The sequence below is a fragment of the Geotrypetes seraphini genome, chromosome 1, assembly GCF_902459505.1.
Source record: "Geotrypetes seraphini chromosome 1, aGeoSer1.1, whole genome shotgun sequence".
Taxonomy (NCBI): Eukaryota; Metazoa; Chordata; class Amphibia; order Gymnophiona; family Dermophiidae; genus Geotrypetes; species Geotrypetes seraphini.
Genome location: NC_047084.1, coordinates 416,141,023 through 416,163,010, shown reverse-complemented (window position 1 = coordinate 416,163,010; position 21,988 = coordinate 416,141,023). Strand labels below are relative to the sequence as shown.

Below are 21,988 nucleotides of genomic sequence, written 5' to 3'. Positions count from 1 at the left end.
CAATCCCTCCCCTTTCCCCTCCTTTCATTAGTTATGTTAAGAAAATGGTGTTTATTCATTACAAAACAATGTCAATGGCTCCCATATTTTATTAAATCTTTTATAATTTCCATTTTGTATTGCTATTGAACGTTCCATTTTGTATAGATGACAAAGTGAATTCCACCAGAAATTAAAGTTAAGTCTGCTGTGATCTTTCCAATTGTTAGTAATATGTTGCATGGCAACTCCTGTCATAATCAATAAAAGTTTGTTATTACTTGCCGATATCTGACTCTTTTCTCATAGACATGCCAAATATCACAGTATCATAAGTTAACGCTACAGGATTTTCTAATAAAGAATTTATTTGATCCCAGATCGAATTCCAAAAGGCTAATATATAGGGACAAAAAAAAAGTCCCTACATCAAGCTTACAATGCCAGCATCTATTAGACAATGAATATTTAATTTTTGTAATCTAACAGGGGTCCAAAATGCTCTATGTAAAAGAAAAAACAAGTATGTCTCATAGATGCTGACAATGTACATCTTATTCTCCAAGACCAAATTTGTGGCCATTGAGATGTTGAAATTTGATGCTTGATCTCAATGCTCCAAATATCCCTAAGACCATTTTTAGGTTTTTTGTTAACCAATTCACTAATAACTTTATACCACTGTGCGGCCTGGTGACCCAGAAAATCTGCCTGGAAGCATAAAAATTCCATGCTATTTTTCCATTCAGGGAACCCTGCCTGAATGGCCTGCTTCAATTGCAACCATTTATAAAATTGTGATTTATTCAGTCCAAATTTATTTTGCAATTGTGTAAACTCAAGCATATTTCCATTTGAAATAACATCATTTAAAGTTCGTATTCCTGCATTTAACCAATGCTTCCAGACAATCTTAGAACCGCCAATTTGGATCCTGGAGTTTAGCCAAATAGATTGATTTGTTGATTTATTAATAGGAATTTCAGTTAAATTACTTACATACCTCAGAGTTTTCCATGTATCTAATAAAATTTTATTTTCTTTATACAATCTGGGCATCTTGATACTGAGAATGTGACAAAGATGTAAAGGAGACAGGAGTCGCCATTCCAAATATAACCAATCTGGAGTGTATTCAATGATATCTGGGAGGACCCAATACCTTGACGTAAAATATAGGCCTGATGATACCTATAAAAGTTTGGGAAATTTACCCCACCCTCCTTAATTGATTTCTGTAAAGTTACTAAAGCAGTTCTAGGTGTTTTACCAAGCCAAAGAAATTTAGTAATTATTGAATTCAATTTTTTATAAAAAGAGTTTTGAAAAAATACTGGAATCATACACATTTGATAGCAAACCACAGGCAATATCATCATTTTTACGGTTTGAACTCTCCCCCACCAAGATATATGTAACGGGTTCCATTGTTCACATAATTCCAAGACCTTTTTTAATAAAATTTTTTCATTTTCTTTTACTGTGTCTTCTATTGAATTTTTAATCCAAATTCCTAAATATTTTAATCCATCCTCCTTCCAAACAAAAGGATATGAATCAAACATAGATTTTATGCAATGTACATTAAGCGAAAGTATTTCAGATTTATTCCAATTGATTTTATTTCCTGAAATCATTCCAAACTTTTCAATCAATTCTAACAAACACGGTATAGTTGAACCTGGATTGCGCAAATATAATAAAATATCATCTGCATAAGCAGATAATTTGTATTCCCATTCTTTCAGGGGAATACCCTGTATCCCCTTTGTCTGGTTAATAGCTATCAATAAGGGTTCTAACACAATATCAAACAGCAAAGGAGATAATGGACATCCTTGTCTAACTCCTCTATGTAGTTTAAAACTTTCAGATAAATTATTATTAATGTATAATCTTGCCATAGAAGAGCTATACAAAGTTTTAATCATTTGAACAAAAACAGGACCTACACTGAACCAATCCAAAGCCTGATACATGAATGACCATTCTACCCTATCAAAAGCTTTTTCCGCATCTAAAGATAGAGCAAAAGCTGGTTCATTCATTATTTTAGTTAAATTTAAAGTATGAAATTTAAAGTATGAAAATTGTTAGAAGAATGTTTGTTAGCAATGAAACCCGTTTGATGTACATCAATTATGTAAGGAAGAGCCTTTGCCAATCTTAATGCCAGTGCTTTAGCCAATAATTTTCCATCTACGGTACATTAATTAATGATATTGGCCTGTAATTCGAAACCAAAGTGGGATCTTTATTTGGCTTTGGCAAAACAATCACCACAGATTCTGCCATAGTACTTCTAATACAACCTTTATTAAGTTGAAACTGATATAAATTTAGTAAATAAGGTAATAATGAATTTTGAAATGTTTTATAGAATTCCACAGTAAAACCATCCCCACCTGGAGCGGATCCAACTCTAAGAGACTTCAATGCTGTTTCTAATTCTTTTAATGATATAGGTTCTTCTAAACTTCTTTTTATATGATCAGGAAGTTTTGGACCCTCAAGAAGATTTAAAAATTCCATACCTTTTTGAACTTTATCATCAGACGGCTCGGAAGAATACAACTCTTTGTAAAAAAACAAAAATTGATTTAAAATATTACTAATTTGATTATGTTTATTTCCTTTCTCGTCTTTTATTGCAATTATTTTTATTCTTCTCTTCTTTGCTTTAAGATAATTTGCAAGTAAACTTCCTGCCTTATTGAATTTTCCATAATACAAGGTTTGCGAAGAAAACAAATCTTTCCTTGCCATTTTTGAAGTAATTTCATTATATTTAACCTTAGCCTTTAATAAAGCTTGCAAATTTTCGTGATTCCATTTATCAATTAATTTAGACTCCAGCATTTTAATTTCTTTTTCCAAATTTGAAAATTGTTTAATAAGTTGTTTTTTAATAAATGCAGAATAAGAAATAATATTACCTCTTATAGTAGCTTTAAATGCATCCCATAAAATTTCCGCATTAATATCTGCTGAAGTGTTTATTTGGAAAAAATCCAAAATTTTTAATTTAATTTCTTCAAGAAAAGTTGAATCTGAAACCAATGCATTATCAAATCTCCATAATGATCTATTATATTCACTATTATCTATTGTAAGTGTAATCCACACTCCTCCATGATCAGACAAAATAATTGGATCAATGGAAGCTTGTGTCACTTGTTGCACCATGGAATTTGATATCAATATGTAATCAATTCTTGAAAAAGATTTATGAACTGGTGAGCAAAGAGAGAATTCCTGATCATTAAAATGAAGAATACGCCATATATCTTTCAAATTACATGTATTTACCAAATTATCTAACCCTAATGATTTTATATTTTTGCTTGGCTTTTTATCCAAAAAAGGATCCATAACAGCATTAAAATCTCCAGCTACTATTAAATTAGAAGCAGCCAGTGGGAGTATTAATTTTTGTAAATTTGTAAAAAAATCATTTTGATTTGAATTCGGGGCATAGATATTTAGTAAAGTCAAAGTATTATTTCCCATTCTCATTTCCGCTTGTATCCATCTTCCTAAAGGATCAAAATCTATCATTTTAAATGAAGCTAAACACTTTTTGTGAAAGAAAGAAATGAAAGAAAGGATACACAGACAGAAGGAAACGCAACCAGAGACTCATGAAATCACCAGACAGAAAAGCTCCATTGAATCCGGAGCTACCCCATCACTGTCCGACCCTCCGGCTGCAGGGACGAAGCTTCGGGACGCGTGGGAGTCCAGCTCCGCCTCCCGAAACCCCCTGCAACCAAGCTCTCTCCAGCGCTACTCTGCAGGGCAGCTCCATCGATACCGAGAGCTGCCCCAACGAGAGACTCGTCCCTCAGCTGCAGAGAGAGAACCTCGGGCCGCGTGGGAGTCCAGCTCCGTCACCCGAGGCCTCCTGCGGCTCAACCTTTGTTTGATTTTTACTTTCATTTACACTCGGGCAGCTCCATTGAATCCGGAGCTACCCCATCACTGTCCGACCCTCCGGCTGCAGGGACGAAGCTTCGGGACGCGTGGGAGTCCAGCTCCGCCTCCCGAAACCCCCTGCAACCAAGCTCTCTCCAGCGCTACTCTGCAGGGCAGCTCCATCGATACCGAGAGCTGCCCCAACGAGAGACTCGTCCCTCAGCTGCAGAGAGAGAACCTCGGGCCGCGTGGGAGTCCAGCTCCGTCACCCGAGGCCTCCTGCGGCTCAACCTTTGTTTGATTTTTACTTTCATTTACACTCGGGCAGCTCCATTGAATCCGGAGCTACCCCATCACTGTCCGACCCTCCGGCTGCAGGGACGAAGCTTCGGGACGCGTGGGAGTCCAGCTCCGCCTCCCGAAACCCCCTGCAACCAAGCTCCCTCCAGCGCTACTCTGCAGGGCAGCTCCATCGATACCGAGAGCTGCCCCAACGAGAGACTCGTCCCTCAGCTGCAGAGAGAGAACCTCGGGCCGCGTGGGAGTCCAGCTCCGTCACCCGAGGCCTCCTGCAGCTCAAACTTCTTGATCTTACTCCTATCAAGTCCTATCAAGTCCACAATCACTACTCAAGCCTGACTCTGTACACTGTTTAAATCCGCCAAGGATTACCTGTTTTCTTCAACTGTTTTTCCGCCCCCCCCCCCGATCCAGCAGGAGGACATTTTACCATAAAAAAGCCAGCGCACAACACCAACACGAGCCAGCCAGATCGGGCCGGCGTGGGAGCCCTGCTCCGCCCCCCCCGATCCAGCAGGAGGACATTTTACCATAAAAAAGCCAGCACACAGCACCAACACGAGCCAGCCAGATCGGGCCGGCGTGGGAGCCCTGCTCCGCCCCCCCGATCCAGCAGGAGGACATTTTTCCTTAAAAAAGCCAGCGCACAGCACCAACACGAGCCAGCCAGATCGGGCCGGCGTGGGAGCCCTGCTCCGCCCCCCCCCCCGATCCAGCAGGAGGACATTTTACCATAAAAAAGCCAGCGCACAGCACCAACACGAGCCAGCCAGATCGGGCCGGCGTGGGAGCCCTGCTCCGCCCCCCCCGATCCAGCAGAAGGACATTTTACCATAAAAAAGCCAGCGCACAGTACCAACACGAGCCAGCCAGATCGAGCCGGCGGGGGAGCCCTGCTCCGCCCCCCCCGATCCAGTAGGAGGACATTTTACCATAAAAAAGCCAGCGCACAGCACCAACACGAGCCAGCCAGATCGGGCCGGCGTGGGAGCCCTGCTCCGCCCCCCCCGATCCAGCAGGAGGACATTTTACCTTAAAAAAGCCAGCGCACAGCACCAACACGAGCCAGCCAGATCGGGCCGGCGTGGGAGCCCTGCTCCACCCCCCCAATCCAGCCGGAGGACATATTACATTCAAAAACGACCCAGCGCACCACTTCACAGAAGCCAGCCAGATCGGGCCGGCGTGGGAGCCCTGCTCCGCCCCCCCGAACCAGACATCAAAAATGAAGCTCTCCATGCATACACACACACTAGCCACCCTTTTGATAATCCTCCTCATTTCTAGTTGGAAAGCAGCAGCAAACAACTTACCCACCACAACCACATCCTCCAGTACAACCAACTTCCAACTTCCCAACAGAAGAATACTCACATCAAGAAACTCGAACCACCACGCCAGCACTCAACACTCCATCACTGTTACCTGGAGAAGAAGATCAACACTTCCGAAAACAAAATCTCATCCATCTCCCACAACACTCATATACCCGGAAACAACTCACATTCCCCAGACTGACACGACCTCCCTTACATGTGCCTATGTTAACATCAGAGCACTAGGACCCAAAACAGAAAACATAAAAAATTGGATAAAAACAGAAAAACTTGACTGCCTATTCCTCACTGAAACCTGGTTAACCTCAGACACAGACCCTAGAATAAAAGAAGTATGCCCGCCAGGATACAAAATAACAGTAACCTGCAGAGAGAAAAAAAGAGGAGGAGGACTAGCAATAATATTCAAGAACTCCCTAACTCTAAACATACTTGAGAAAACATCCACTCCACAAATGGATTTCCTAGCGTGTCAACTCACAAACCCAACACTAAAAAACTCTCTAAACTGCTTGCTCTGCTACATAACACCAGGAAACTGGACCACAGTGAGACCTGAATTTGAAAACTTCATCTACCAAAACTCACTAACAGCTGAATATAACCTCATCCTAGGAGACCTAAACCTACACCTAGAAGACACAACCTCCACACCAGCAAATAACTGTCTATCCTTCCTCAATGCCTTATCCTTCCAGATCCTAAACCCACAAACCACTCATGAAAAAGGTCATCAACTGGACATTGCTGCATTCATGTCTCACCAACCATCCAATCCAGCAATCCAAACTCCTAACGGAACATGGTCCCCATCCCTATGGTCAGACCACTACATTTATAACTTCAATATCAATTGGACCAAGACCAAACACACACCTCAATCAAAAAAAACTACATATACCTCACGCAAACATATCGACCCAACCATTTTCTGGTCAAAGGTAGACGAAACTATCCAAGACTGCGACCCAAAAAACTTCATCTCCCACTGGAAAAATGTATCCACCAACATCCTTGATGATCTGGCACCCCTACAAACCAAAACCAGAACCAGCAGGAAATCAGACCAATGGTTTGATAATGAATTACTCCAACTCAAAAGACAGTGTAGAAGATTAGAAAGAAAATGGAGAAAAAAGAACCAAGATCAAACAAAAACCGACTGGAAAAAAATCAACAAACAATACAAAAATCTACTAAAAGATAAGAGGAAAAGCTACTACACTAATCTCATAGGCACGGAAACCCAAGATTCCAAAAAAATATTCCAAATCCTGAAAGAATTAACAGACACCAAACCATACACTACCACCACGAACACACCTCCACCATCACCCACCCTCTTAGCAGAACACTTCAAGAACAAAATCACCAACACCAGAGCCACACTCATCCTTAACCCATCCCATCAAAATCCAACCACAATCCACCCTACAGGAAAAGAGGCAATCGCAGCAGACAGAATTTGGACTCAATTCCCTAACATACAATGGTCAGAATTCAACAAATTCTACAAAAAATACAGCCATGCCTCCTGTGACCTCAACCATTGCCCCTCATATCTCCTTACCACCTCCAGTGTAAAATTCCGCACCATAACTCTACAATGGATCCAATTCACGCTCACAGAAGGCACATTCCCTGCTGACCTCAGCGAAATTGTCATCACCCCAATCCAAAAAGACCCAAAAGCACCACAAAACCTCCCATCTAACTTTAGACCTATAGCCTCAATTCCGCTATATGTCAAAATTATAGAAGGCCTAGTAGCCAAACTCCTCACCAATTACATAGAGGACCATAACCTACTCCACCCCATGCAATCAGGCTTCAGAACAAACTTCAGCACAGAGACACTACTAGGCTCCCTTATGGATACCGTCAGACAACAACTTAGTACAGGGAAAAAAATGCTACTCATACAACTGGACCTATCGGCGGCATTCGACCTAGTAGACCACAACATCCTTCTACAGATCTTAGATGCAATAGGCATCTCAGATAAAGTATACTCCTGGTTTGAAGGATTCCTAAAACTCAGAACCTACAGTGTAAAATCAAACAAAGAAAAGTCAGAATCCTGGTCAAACCCCTGCGGCGTACCACAAGGATCTCCACTATCCCCTACCCTCTTCAATCTCTACACTGCTTCTCTAGGAACGCATCTGGATAATCTAGGCATAACCTCCTATAGTTATGCGGATGACATCACCATCCTCGTCCCATACGATCATTCTAAACCTACCATGACAGACAAACTTCACCAAACACTTGAAGCAGTCACAACCTGGATGAAAAATCACAAACTTAAACTCAACCAAGACAAAACCAAATTCATCCTCCTAGAAAATGACAAAATCCAAACCACAACCAACCTAGACATAAACGCAACCAAATATCCCATCCAAACCACCATAAAACTACTAGGCATGACCATAGACAGATGTTGCACAATGCAACCGCAAATAAATAAAACAATTCAAAAATCATTCGCAATCATGAGAAACCTGAGACAAGTCCGAAAATTCTTTGAAAGAACACAATTCCAACTTATAGTACAATCCCTAATACTAGGTATATTGGACTACTGTAACATACTCTTCCTTCCATGTCCTGCAACTACGATAAGACAACTCCAAACAATCCAAAATACAGCTTTGAGACTCATCTACTCATTGAAAAAACATGACCACATCACTGAAGCCTTCATCAACTCACACTGGCTCCCAATCCAAGAAAGAATCCATTTCAAATTTTACTGCATATTATTTAAAACCCTACACGGAGACAGCCCATCATACCTGAACAATCGCCTCATCCAAGCACCCAGTACCAGACACAGAAAAACGCACTCACCATTCATACCCCCCCTAATCAAAGAAGTAAAAAGAACAAAACTACACGACGGCCTCCTAGCCACTCAAGCCGCAAGACTGGACAACCAGATCTCCAACCTTCTGATGACCACCCCAGACTATAGGACATTCAGAAAAGAAATAAAAACCACACTTTTCAAGAAATTCCTGAAACAGCAATAACAACACGACCTCTAAATGCTCTTAAGATCTACAACTTACCTCTCTAGCTAATCATTGTAATTCTGTCTTTTTTAAATTAACCTTTTGTAATCCGCCTTGAACCGCAAGGTAATGGCGGAATAGAAATCCCTAATGTAATGTAATGTAATGTAATATAGCCACTCCCGCCTTTTTCCCCACTGCAGAGGCGAAAAAGCAGTGTTTTACCCAATTATCTTCTAGCTTCCTGGATTCAACCACTGACAAATGCGTCTCTTGAATATAATACACATCAGCCTGTTGCCTTTTTAAAAATGCTAACATTTTTTTCCTCTTTATTGGGTGATTAAGGCCATTAACATTGAGCGAAAAAATTTTAATCTCCATCAATCCAATTAATTTTTACAAAAGCTCTTTCATTTCTTATATCTGAACAAAAATCTGAAGTTATTTGAAATGAATTTTATATCCCCCAGTCCAATATCCCTACCCCAATTATCAATTCCCCTTAACCCCCCTCCCATTCCTCCCTCTCCCACCCTTAAAATTGACTGATAAAACCTGGAACTGCACATACAAGACCAAGTAAAGCTAAAATAAAAGCTCTATACAGACCTCAATTATAAAACAATATTGTATGTAATAATCATATGTATTACAATATTAAACATCAAAATAATAAACTAAAGATCTTCCATTCACATTACAAATGACAAAAGAGAATGTGAAACTCTATATATTTGCTAAAAGTATCAGACTTGTAAGAAACCCTGAAATAAAAAGTAATTATTAATAATATGTGTTCCCCCTTTTTTATTATTGTTATTATTTATTTATTTTTTAAATTTATATTTTCCCTTTAAGTATTCTTAATGGAACCCAGTAAACTCTAAAACTAGAGTCCCTTGAAAATCTTTGCTACCAAAAATCATTTGTATTTAAGATTTTTCAAAAATCTCCATTAACTCATTAAAACCTGTGAACTAAATCTGTCACTATATACTCTTATCTTCATGAATATACTAGAATAACATATCAGAGATTTTAGTATCTTTTCAAGATATGTAACAGCAAAAAGAAAAAATCATTTCAACTTTAAAAAGTCATCTTTTAAGATAAAGAGATTAAAGGCTCATAGAGAAACAAACTGTTTTTTTTTTTTCTTTTTCATCAGTATTCCATTTCACTGTTGGCATTCAAATTAAAACAGAGCCAAACTGTCATTTAGCATATTCTCAAATATATTAAAGATGAATAATAATTCAAATCAAATAAAAATCAAGATTAATTAATTTCAACTCCATGAAATGAATAAGCCAAATTAAATTGACATCGGTTGCTCCCTTTGATTTAAAAACATTTCCAACTTCACAGGCTCATCAAAGCTCATAGTTTTGTTGTCAATAGTTATTTTCATAATCGCAGGGTATATCAGGCCAAATCTAGCTCCGATGTCTCTTAACTTCGGCCTCATATCTAAAAATTTTTTCCTTTTATCTGCCGTTGTTTTAGCGAAATCAGGAACGATGTGCACTTTGGCATCCTGACATTTTAAATTCGCATGTTCTTTAGCCATTCTTAACACCTCTAAAACTTGTTGGTGTCTTAGCAACTTGAAAATTAGGGGGCGAGGACCTTGTAAAGTATCAGGTCTCCTCATTTGTATGCGATGTGCACTTTCAACTTCTATTGGGTATTTGGATTTGAGGGGCAGGACTTTCATCAAGAAGTTTTCAACAAATGAGACCGGGTTATTTTTCTCCACCCCTTCCGGTACACCCAAAAGTCTCAGATTACTCCTCCTCATGCGATTCTGGCAATCCTCGACCTCCCTGGTGAGTGCAAAGATTTTATCTCTGTCCAGTTTATATTGCCTTTTTTCAGCTTCAAAACTGTCCATTCGCATTTCTAATTTTGTTGTTTTGATTTCTAGCACTTCAGTTTTTTTATTTAAAGTTGTTATTTCTTCCTGTATTTCATCTAGTTTTTTGGCGTTTTTCAGAAGAATTTCCTTTATTTCTTGTAGTTCTTTCCATAAATCAATGTCACTTTTATCCCTTGACAACGGACATTTCGACGGTGTCGCCGGCTCCGGCTTAGATCTTTTGACACTGCCGGTATTTGAAGTCATCATATCGGATTTATTCTGCTTTCCTGAAGCCATCACGTTGTTGTTCTTCTTCTTTTTATACTTTAAATGAAATTTTTATTTTCGTATTTTATGCCAATAATGTCTGTAAATACAGAGCCTCTGCCTTACCCATCCATTCTCGTGCACTCTCAGGCCACGCCCCTCAAGTGTTAATGATCCTAAAAGCCTGTGTCTTTAGATAGTCATTAACTTAACAAATCTAAAATTTCTACACAATTTGTTCTTTTATCAAAATAATGACAAACCTGTCATGGATTTTCTTTAGTAAAATCTTAGCATATCTACTTTAATTAAAACCACAAATAGAATTATATTTGCAATTACAAGCACAAGATCCTTTAACCAAAATTCCAAAAAGCTCTGAAACTAAATAAACGATTCATCAAACTTAAATAAAACTTGAAACCCAAAATTTGACATGAACTGAAAGTAGTCAATATCCTGACGTGACACACACTGAAACCAATGCAGGTGTATGTGTTTCTACTATTCTCTGAACAATTCAGGACAGAGGGCTGAAAAATCACTCAGAACAGTGAGAAGCACAAAAGGAGGTATTTATCTATCAATAGCAGATAAAGTTGAGGTATTAAAGAAGCTTGATCATAGTGTGTCTATACAATGGCTAAACCCGGCACCACAACAGAGACAAGAAGGCCAAATCAAACAAAATGCAACAGCCCTAGGTAAAGAGTACACAGGATTACCACCTCTATCTGCTGGAGATTGTGAGAACAGACTGACTACTTGGGACTGCACAGCCCACTTATACTACAGCCAAAAGTTTGTGTCTGTCTCCACCTGCTGTTCATGGTGAGTTATTACCTATCAGTTTCTATGTCGGTCTGGAGGGACAATAAAGAATGGACATTTTCCCACTGCCGACTTTGAGTGTCTAGCACCATACGATCAAATCAGACTTAGACGTATCTTTTAATTATGCTCTTCCACCTGAATAGCATACAACACAATGTATTTAGTTACACCCTCGATGTGGCATTAATTGGTCTGCATTATCTATTACATTAAGAGTTAGCTGTAAATTGTATCCTTTGCCCTCCTTGTATTGTTTGCTCTGAATAACTACATGAACAGACTTCCTATCCTCCTCCCCCCAGCCCTTATTACCATTTCTGAGGGAGGCCAAAGAACATTTACATTTAGACTAGCTGAGATCATTATTTCGATGCACTGGACATCTTGTAACAACTTGTTAGCTTAGAGCAACGTTAGCAGATCACTAAGAACTCCTTAAGGCCTTATTGTTCCAAGCTAAATTTGTGCGTCTGGTTGTTATTCCTTGGCCTCCACAAGAGATGAAAGTAAGGGCTGGGGGGGGAGGGGATAGGAAACCTGTCCATGTAGCTATTCAAAGCAAACAACATTAGCTACTTTATATGACAATTATGTAACATCAAGGCACTACAGTACATGTCAGTGATCATCCACACTGTTAGAGGATGGTAATTCCCACATTAAGCAATGATTATGGCTTAATAGGAATTTTTTTTAAACTACACTTCTCCCTCTGTATTTGCAATTTCAGCATTCGCGGTTTCAATTATTCACGGTTTTTAGCTTGCTGGCTCCTCCCCCAAAATTACATCAGCTTGCATAGAGAAATTGTTGATTCAAAGCGTTTATAGAGAAAATCGCTGATTCCCAACACTTTCTTCACCATGTTTTGCCTCTCCTTCAGGAACAGGCCAGGACTCCCACCATGTTATTCGCGGTTTCATGATATTCAAGATGGTTTTTAATAGAAAACAGTGAACAACATATGAAAAAGTTATTCACGGTTTTTCTGTATTTGCGGTTCCGTTAATCCCCTATCACAGCGAATACGGAGGGAGAAGTGTACCTGCAAATAAATATATACCTTGTCAAATGGAATTCCATATTTCTTTAGTATGGAAGGAGATATCAGGGTCATTTTGTGGCGAAGAAATGCATCACACCCTTGAGAACTGCTTGGGAAGAAACCTAAATAATTAAAAAAAAAAAAAAAAGTCACTACTCATTTAACCAATTCAATTATCAGTTATAATTTAATTAGAAGTTCAGCATAATTTAAATTTTATTAGCAGCATCAAAGGAGACCAAATTTTTTTTCACTAACTTGATTGTTCAGCATGTAGAGACTTTTATAAAAAGGTAAGATAAACACACAACAGAATAAATATAAACACATCAACCTTTTTGATTTTGTAACTGGACTGTCAACTTGCAAATGTTCATTCTTAATACCCGTATTCCCTCACCTAAGGGCATTCTTTTATAAGTTTGTCGAGACAGTACAGTACTCCCCAGAAATTCACAGGGATTCCATTCTAGGAGCACCCGCAAATTAAAAAAAAAACCCGCAAATGCGGTTTTGAGTCTAAAAAGGCAGGAGAGGGCAGCTGGGGCGTCAGCAGGTGCAGTAAATCAGACCTGGTATGCTCTGGGGGGGAGAGGAGGAGGAATCAGCTGTGCAGAAGGCTGACTGGCTGATGGGGGGGGGGGGAGGAGGAATCGGTTGTGCAGAAGGCTGATTCGTACACTCATTCCCTGTATTTTCTGACCGGAAGAAGCAGTCAGAGAACACTACGAATAACTGAGTCCGCGAATCACAGATTCGTAGGGGAACACTGTACTGCTGCTCTCCTACTTTAACATCTAACACTAAAAATAATATATATTGCACTTGCACATTCACCATAATTCTCTACACTGGGTACTTTAAGACAAAATGAAGGGTAAGTTTAACAGGATGCCTACCATAAGAGGGTAAACAGGTGCCTATTTCAAGCTATTCTACAAAGAAAAGCAGGCATCTACTTTTCTTTACAGAACACTAATAAATGTGGCAGACAGCACATCTACATTTAAGGTGCGATCACTTATACCAACCCTATAATTTACGCATGCACAGTGATATGAAAAACTATTTACCTCTTTCTGAGTTTCCCTGTTATTGTATATAAGACACACAAAATGGTTTCTGATTATAAACCAAACAAAAAAACAAAAAAAACAAACACTGTGGAGTGACGATGTCCCTGAGATGCACTTTATTGAAAATATCAAAGTTCCAAAGGTGCAATTAAACAATCCACATGAAAATAAAATGATCCACATAAAAACCTAAAGGACCTAGTCCACTAAAAGCGTAGGACCCATCACGGTCCGCATTTCAACAAGATAGTCTTCTTCAGGGGTCCCTGAAAGTCCTATGGTGGTAGATACGTGGAAAAACTGATATGTGGAGAGTCGTAAGGAGAACGCTTCTTGAAACCAAAGCAAGTTTTCTCCTTACGACTCTCCACATATCGAAACGTGGACTAGGTCCTTTAGGTTTTTATGCGGATCATTTTATTTTCATATGGATTGTTTAATTGTACCTTTGGAACTTTGATATTTTCAATAAAGTCCATCTCAGGAACATCGTCACTCTAGTGGTTTGTTTTTTTTTTGTTTGTTTCTCTTGGACTCTTTTCTCTGTGAATTCCTTGGGGTCAATTCTCTCTGGTTTTGTTCCGATTATAAACAAAATATAATATTAGACAAAGGGAACCCGAGTAGACCTAACAGTTTTTACATTATTGCATCATTTATTTAAGAAAGTGGGGGTTCATTTATTAAGATACACTAATGGATTTACTGTGCCAATACATTAGTGTGCTTAAGTGCTATGCAACCCATAGATATACAATGGACCGCAGAGCATTTAGCAAGTATTTATCATTAGTGTACCTCAGTAAAAGGATTCCAAAATTATCTAATATCTAAGCCACAGCTCCATAGAGGCCCTCAGTCAATCTGCCTCCTTTTCTTTTGTACCATGTATTGCTTATTTTTGTTTGTTCTGGTACAAACATGTTGTGATGTTATATAAATCTGAGCACAAAATTGTTATTAATTTCCTGTAGAACCTAGAGGGTGAAACGAGGCATCCATTTGAACTTGAAAAAAAGATTTTTTTTTTTTTAGCAGAAAAGTTAAATAGCTGCAAGCAATATATTAAACACAGCCATTATACTCCTTTGTAAAGCTGGCCAATACAATCAAGTAACTAGCTGGTTGAAATCATATCATTGGTTATTGGTAAAACAAAGGGTGGTCTACAAATTTATATTGCTGACTTTTATGGCTTTTCAGTTAGGCGCTCCAGATTACCTATCAGTACAACAGTTCTTTATTGTCCTGCTCGTGCACAGCGCTCTCTTAATGATCATCGCCTAGTAGCATGGTCCAAACAAGTGCACGTAAAAAGCCTAAGTGGAAAATTCAAACATGTGGAGAGATGCTTAAATTAGATGAAGGGGTGGAAGATGGAATAATACAAGTTCAGGATGTCACCCCAACAAGGAAAAATTATGTTGCCAGAAATTTTTTTTTTTTTTTTGTTAGCAACATAATTCTGCACAAATGGTTATTATTCCTTCCTACCAGCAAATGGAAGTAGAGAAAATTGAATTATTCCAGTGTCATCACAAGTATAAGCTATAGTGCTCCCTGGCACAATCCAGTATGCACCTACCCAAGAAACAGAAGGTCCTTTTATAATGCATCTGTGCCCAATCAACCACTGTAGCTGCAATGATCCTGTGAGCAAAACACCACACAATGACATTCGACACCCTGAATATACCAAAATATAGTCATATCACGGGTACCTTGTATGGCTGCCAATCACATAATATTTTTATGAAGCACACCCGGAACCCCAGGCCAAGGTCTTCAAAAGGCAAGACTGTAGAACGCCGTAACTGACTAAAGAAAATAAAATTATCTATGAGGGCTGATTGAAAAGTAATGAGACTACAGTACCTCTGTTTTTCTTTCCAAGAAGTAGATGTGGCATCTGTGCTGGTTCTTGTGAAGTTCATACATTAATATTTCTAAACCTGCATTGGACTGCCGTAGTCTTCATTGTTGGGTCACAGCGAGAAGAAGAACTTTGTACATTTTGTAATGGCAGATGACGGAGACATGTTGTGAGAGTATGCAAAAGGTGTGTGATTGAATTTTAGTGTTAAACTTGGAAAGAGTGGTAATGAAATGTTTGAAATGTTATGGCAACAGTGAAACAATTGGTCGTGCTGCAGTATGTTGGTGGTGCAAGCACATCAAAGAGGGTAATAAGCAAGTGACAACGAAGCATGTTCTGAGAGAACATCCACTTTGGTTATGGATATCAACAAGGCCAAAGCTACAGAGATGTTGCAAAATGAAAGAAGGCTAACTTTACGTGAACATTCGGCTTCACTTACATCTCATTTGAAGAAGTTCAACATATTGTGACAGAAGAACTGAAAATGTGTCGCACGTAAGCCAGGTGGGTACCCAAAAATTTCACAGACGACCAGATGCCATGACTAGTTGAAGTGTGCAAGGACACTGTTTGAAATGAAAAATGCCACCATCTGCAGTGCTAAAAGTGATGTCACAAAACACTCTATTGCACATTTCTGAATCATTTTTGAGATGCTGCAAAAAAATATATTGAATGTGAAGGACGCTACTTTGAAAAAAAAAAATGTTCAGATCCTGTGAAGTCATCTAATTCTGAATAATAATAATAAAAAGTCTCATTACTTTTCAATTATCCCTCGTAGTAAGACACGATTTTTCCTTTCTTAGCATCAGCTCCACCGTTCTGCACAAATAGTATGTACTGAAATAGTCCATTGGGCAGAGGAAGACAAGGTCCCTTATCCAAGTGGACACGGGCCAAAATGTACAACCTGTAGCGTTTGGCAAAGGAATGTAGTGACAACCATGTTGTCGCCCTGCAAATATCCTTAAGAGACACTACTCGGGCCTCCACCCCTGAGAAAGGTCATAAAGCTACCAGGTCAATTAAATTAGGGGTTTGGGTTTTTTTTTTTTTTTAGTGTATGTGCTGCAAACACTTTTGGAAAGTCTGAGAGCTGCAGGGGGAGCCATGAGGAGTGGTTAACAGACAAGAGGAGCAGAAGGATGGGAACCACAACTCTCAAGTGTAGGACTGAGACAAAGCCTCACACAGTAGAAGTGCGAATGGGAGCTGCACAGCTCCCATTCTGCTTTCAGCTCAACCAAATGTGGTCCTAAGACTGTGACCTGGGAGCAGCCATTAGGCTCAACCACTCTGCGCAGCCAAAGTCAGCAAAGCAGGAAGCTAGGCCAAAGACAGGAGGACCTAACACTGTGACCTATCATCTGCTGAAGGTACAGGAAAATGCTGGATTTTCCAGGAAGCATTATAGCTTATATTGATGTCACTGGCAGAATTCAGTTTTCTCTACCTCTATCTGCTAGTTGGAAGGGATAACACTCATTTGTGCTGAATAGTGGAGCTGATAGAAAAAAAAAAGCAAGCATTTGCAGTAGAAAAACCAAAGACATCTTAACTTTCTCATCGGCAATGAATGAGAAGAGAAGACCAGAATAAGAGCCATACAAAAATTGCTAGAAGGCTAAGAGCCAAAATACTCAGTACAAATGTTCTAATCTAGAAGCCCCGATATAGAAATAGACTTAGATATTGTAGTCCTTATGGATACAGGAATCAATGAGTCTCAAGAATGGGACATCAGCATACCTGCCTAAATTCTATTTAGATGAATAGAAAAGGCAAAAATAGGAAGAGTAGCAGGTCAAAATATTAAAGCAGCTGAAATGAAGAAGGAACGGGGAGGGGGGAAGAAGCATTGTGAATGGACTTTAAAAGAGAAAAGATGGCATTTCCCAACCACACAGGTGTGATCCTCAGACCAAATGGAATAACTGATTCAATCATGACATTGTAAAGGTGGGAATGAAGGGAGATGCAGTGGATGTGGAACGGAGTATGCCATCTGCAAGTTTGGAGAACAGAAAGATCATGGATGTCTTACAAAAGGCTTTGCTCAAACAAATGATGACAGAATCCACTAGACAAGGGTCATTGCTAGATCTAGTACTTACAAATAGACAGTTTAATGTCTGGGTGGTTGTCCCATTGTGCAGCAAAGCATCACATTAACTGTCTCCATTTGTGAGTACTAGATCCAGCATTGACCCTTCTAAAGATATACAAAAGAAGCAATTCAAAGGAAACAAAACAGACTACTGATAGAAGTTGTAGCTGGAGGATCACTTCTGCCAGCCCTACCCTATACCACCAAGGCATCCATTTAGGTAGGCCTAGAGAGGGTCTATAAGAGTGTAGTGTAAGGAGGGAAGGGGGGGCTTGGAAAGGTTTGTTTGTTTTAGTTATGCATGCTAAATAACAATTGCTGTTATCACAATTGTTATCAGCAGTTAATCAACAACCCTATAAATTTATACCAAACCATATCATACAATGAACAATAGGTCCTAAATAATTTCTGCATAACATGATGTCAATGACACTGTCTCTATTTAGAAGAACAAGGGAAGATAGGTACTTACCTCGATAAACTTTCTAGTAGAAAGGCAATAGTATTGACCAGTGGGCTAGGTACCCCTTCTCATGAGTTTGTATAGAAGGTATCAATTTACATTTTTCAGCTCCACCTCCTTTGTACTGCTCTGTGCTGCTTAGTTTGTACCAAAGCAGTTGAGAGAGAAAGAAACAAAGAGAAGTATGGGGAATTCCCCGCTCAGCTCAATATCTACTCTGACATCAAAAGAAACAATGCCCGCACCTCAGAGATTACTACAAGAGGAACTTTTAGCTACTAGAAACACTGCCTTGATAGCACGATCCTTGGCCAAAACGGAATGCAGAGGCTCAAATGTAGCCTTGGACAGTGCCCGGTGAGCGAGGGACATCGATGCCTCTGTGAAAGCTCATGGTTTGAAAAAATAATAAACATGCAAAATGACACCAGCGCAAGGTTTTAAAATTATAACCAAGATTTATTGAATTATTGTTTCTATTTTTCCATTATGATATCAAAAGAATCAAGCATAATTGCTTAACAGTTGCGCTAATGGGAGATCGTTATAGTTGCCAAATGCTGGCCTTCTGATAACGAGCTCGTCTTAATATCTTCGGTCATTCTATTATATACTTTTGGCTCAGTGACATCATCAGGTTTGACAACCAATAACAATCCACAAAAGAGGTGGTCTTAAAAGTTGGACAAAGAAAAAAATTCCTCCATGTTTCAAAGTTAGACAGTTTTAGAAAATTACTTTTGTTTTCTGAATTATTATAACATATTCAAGAGAATCTACAATTATTAACAGGGTGCTGAGAAGTTCTCAACCTTGGAGGAAAAAAGCTGACAGGCTATGGATTCTGCACACAAACCCTAGCCTGGAGGAGGAGGGGCTGGTCCCTTCTCCTCCTAAGCTGACAGTCTCACACACAAAGAGCAGGAGTCTCTGACTTAATTACTTCCAGATGTTGCTGTAGGATTTCTTTAGGTTGCAAATATATATAATATTCTTTTGTTCAAATACACAGTCATACACACACTCCAGTCATATTTATTAATTTATACTTTGCTTGGCCAAGCCTTCCATATATCCATTCATTCAAAACTATATTTAATTCCTGTACCTTAGTTATGACACGTTATCTTTCTTTACCAGCCTAAAGCAAGCACATGTGGTATTAATTAACACCACGCTGCTGCGAGCGGGAAAACTAAACAAAGGACAAAGAAGACAGAAAACTAGTCACTGGCACAAAATGGTGTCCAAAGACAGAACAGATATAGTAAAAACAGAGAACCCAAAATGGATTCCTTTGGTTTCCTTTCTGATCTGACCCAACAGCAAAGTCCATAAAAAAACACCATTCTTTCCCTTATATTAATTTATAGTGTGTTTTTCTGGCTTTAGTTACATATTATTCAGATTTTTATTCACCCGTTTTTCGTATGCTTCTATTTGGGCATGGCCCTAACTTACACATATGTTTGTATCTAACTAGAATTACCCAGAAACATACGAAAAACAGGCGCTTTTGTAGGAAAACTCCACAAAAATACTGCACTTATCATGTTCTGACATCCATTCCATTACCGTCCCATAAACATCATCCCCTGCTGGCCACGAGCCACTACTCCTCACTGGAGCATCAGAATGAGATCCCTTGAAGGGAAGGAAGGGTGTAGCAGAGGGCTGAGATGAGCTGCTGTTATCTTTGGGAACTGATCCACCTTTCTATGCATAAGCTAGATACATCATTCACCTTCCCACAGAAACTGGCTAGAGCAGCCACCTGGATTCTCAGGGTGCTCAGAGCCAGCATCTTATCCAGACATAACTGCAGAAACCCCAAAATTTCAGCATCTGAAACTTCAAGAGACTCAAGTACCACTTTGGGTACCAGGATTGAAGAACTCAGTAGGCTCCGACGTAAGCCAGAGATCTAGAGGCCTTCACTGGAACAGAGCACATAAAGACCACTGTGGGGAAGAACCCATTCTTTTGTATTTTTGAATGACAAATAGTCAGACAACAAATGCACACGTTCACCCAGGAAACAGGATACAATAGACACCTTTAAATATGAGGCTAGCAGTCTTTAGCCTCCTGTAAATGGGAAGGGACAATGAAGGGTCTGGCCTACAGAGATTTGCAAATATATCTCCACTGTGCACAGAGATGAAATATCAGGGGAAAATGGCAAAGAAAAAAAAGCAGAAAAAACCAGCTGACAAAGAATACATGTCCTCTAAACAAGTATGCCAGAAGATGTTTAACTCCACCTTTGAGTTCCTAGGACCACATATCTGGAACAGCCTGCCTGCATATCTTTGGCAACCCACCACATACTGTCACTTCAAGAAAAAAAACTAAAGAAATATATTTTAATAATAATAACAACAACAGCTTATATACCGCAATACCGTGAAGTTCTATGCGGTTTACAAAAGATTAAGCAAAGGTACAAATTGACTGACTTCAAGAGGGGAAGAAGAAAGAGAAGTAATTAGACAGGAAATTCATTGTTGAGGAGAAAAGTGATCAAAAGGACAGTAGGTCGCTATTGAGAGGAAAGAGATAAGTGGATCAGTTTTCAAGATGTTTTAGGGAACAGGTGTGTTTTAAAACGTTTCCTAAATACCTCATAGTAGAGGGCGAAAGTAATTGTTCTAGGTCTTACCCCCATGATGCTGCTTGGGTGAGAGAAGGAATTCATGGTGTTATTTCAGTTTGCAACCTCTCACTGGGGGGGAAACGAAGTTGGAATGTGAACTTCTCTTGTGTCTGTTGGTTGAGAAGGAGAAAGGTCAGTAATGTATTTGGGGGCAAGTCCGTGTAATGCTTTAAAGCAGAAACAGGCAAATTTGAACTTTAACGCGTGCCTTCATCGGCAGCCAATGTAGCTGCCGGTAGTAGGGTGTCACGTGGTCAAATTTTTTAGTCCAAAGATTAGTCCGACTGCCGCATTCTGCAACAGTTGTAGGCGTCGCATATTTTTTTGGGAAATTGCCAAATAGGCGATGTTACAGTAGTCAAGCAGGCTTAGTACGAGGGATTGGACTAGGATTCTAAAAACCGATGTAACAAAATAAGCTTAAGGGATCTGAGTTTCCAGAGAGTGAAAAATCCCTTTCTGATTAAGGAATCTACTTGGTCTTTCATGGTTAGGCATTGATCCAGAGTTACACCTAGTATCTTATGGAGGGGCTGGATAGGGTAACTAAGGTTATTGATACAGAGGGATGATTTAATGTCAAGTGGATGTGGTGAAGCAATGAAAAAAGGTCGTTTTATCTAAATTAAGTTTGAGCCTAAAGTTTGTCATCCATTGTTCCATCATGTTTATAGCTTCTAAAGCTTTGGGAATAGTTTCGGAGACAGAATTGGTGAATGGGATGATAATCGTAAAATCATCTGCATAACTAAATAGTTTTATCCCCAGCTGGGTTAGCTTTGTGCCAGTGAGGACATGTAGACGTTAAAGAGCAATGGGGATAGTGGAGAGCCTTGGGGCACACCGGATGGATTGCTCCAGGTGTCGGAAAGCTCATAATTCAAACGAACCTGATAGGTGCGGGATATAAGGAAGCCACGGACCAGTTCAGCACCTTATCCCGAATACCAATGGTATCTAGGCATTGCAGCAGTTTCATGTGGTCCACTAGATCAAAGGCAGAACTCATATCGAATTGCATTACTCAAGTGGCATTAAGGGCCTTTACTAAACAATAGGTGCAATTGTCTAAGATAGCCGCAATTACTGTCTCCGTACTGAATAATGGCCTAAAACCAGATTGAGTTTCATGGAGGAGAGAGGAATGATCAAGATAACCCATCAGTTTGGGTGTGAACCAATCCCCTCCATATTTTATAATAAACGGAATGCAAGCTACCGGTCTATATCTTTTTCCCTT

The 21,988-nt window shown here is 39.4% G+C and overlaps 1 protein-coding gene across 4 annotated transcripts in view; it reads right to left on the bottom strand.

Annotated features, from left to right (window-relative positions):
- KDM4C (lysine demethylase 4C) overlaps window positions 1-21,988 on the bottom strand; it is a 405,781-nt gene that overhangs the window by 270,288 nt on the left and 113,505 nt on the right. For all 4 annotated transcript variants that reach the window (XR_004536811.1, XR_004536812.1, XM_033918713.1 and 1 more), the window contains one exon: window positions 12,580-12,683. Coding sequence is in view for 2 of the 4 variants with exons in the window: in XM_033918713.1 (XP_033774604.1) it covers window positions 12,580-12,683 (104 nt within the window). In the remaining 2 variants the exon portion in view is untranslated. The remainder of the gene's footprint in view (window positions 1-12,579; window positions 12,684-21,988) is intronic.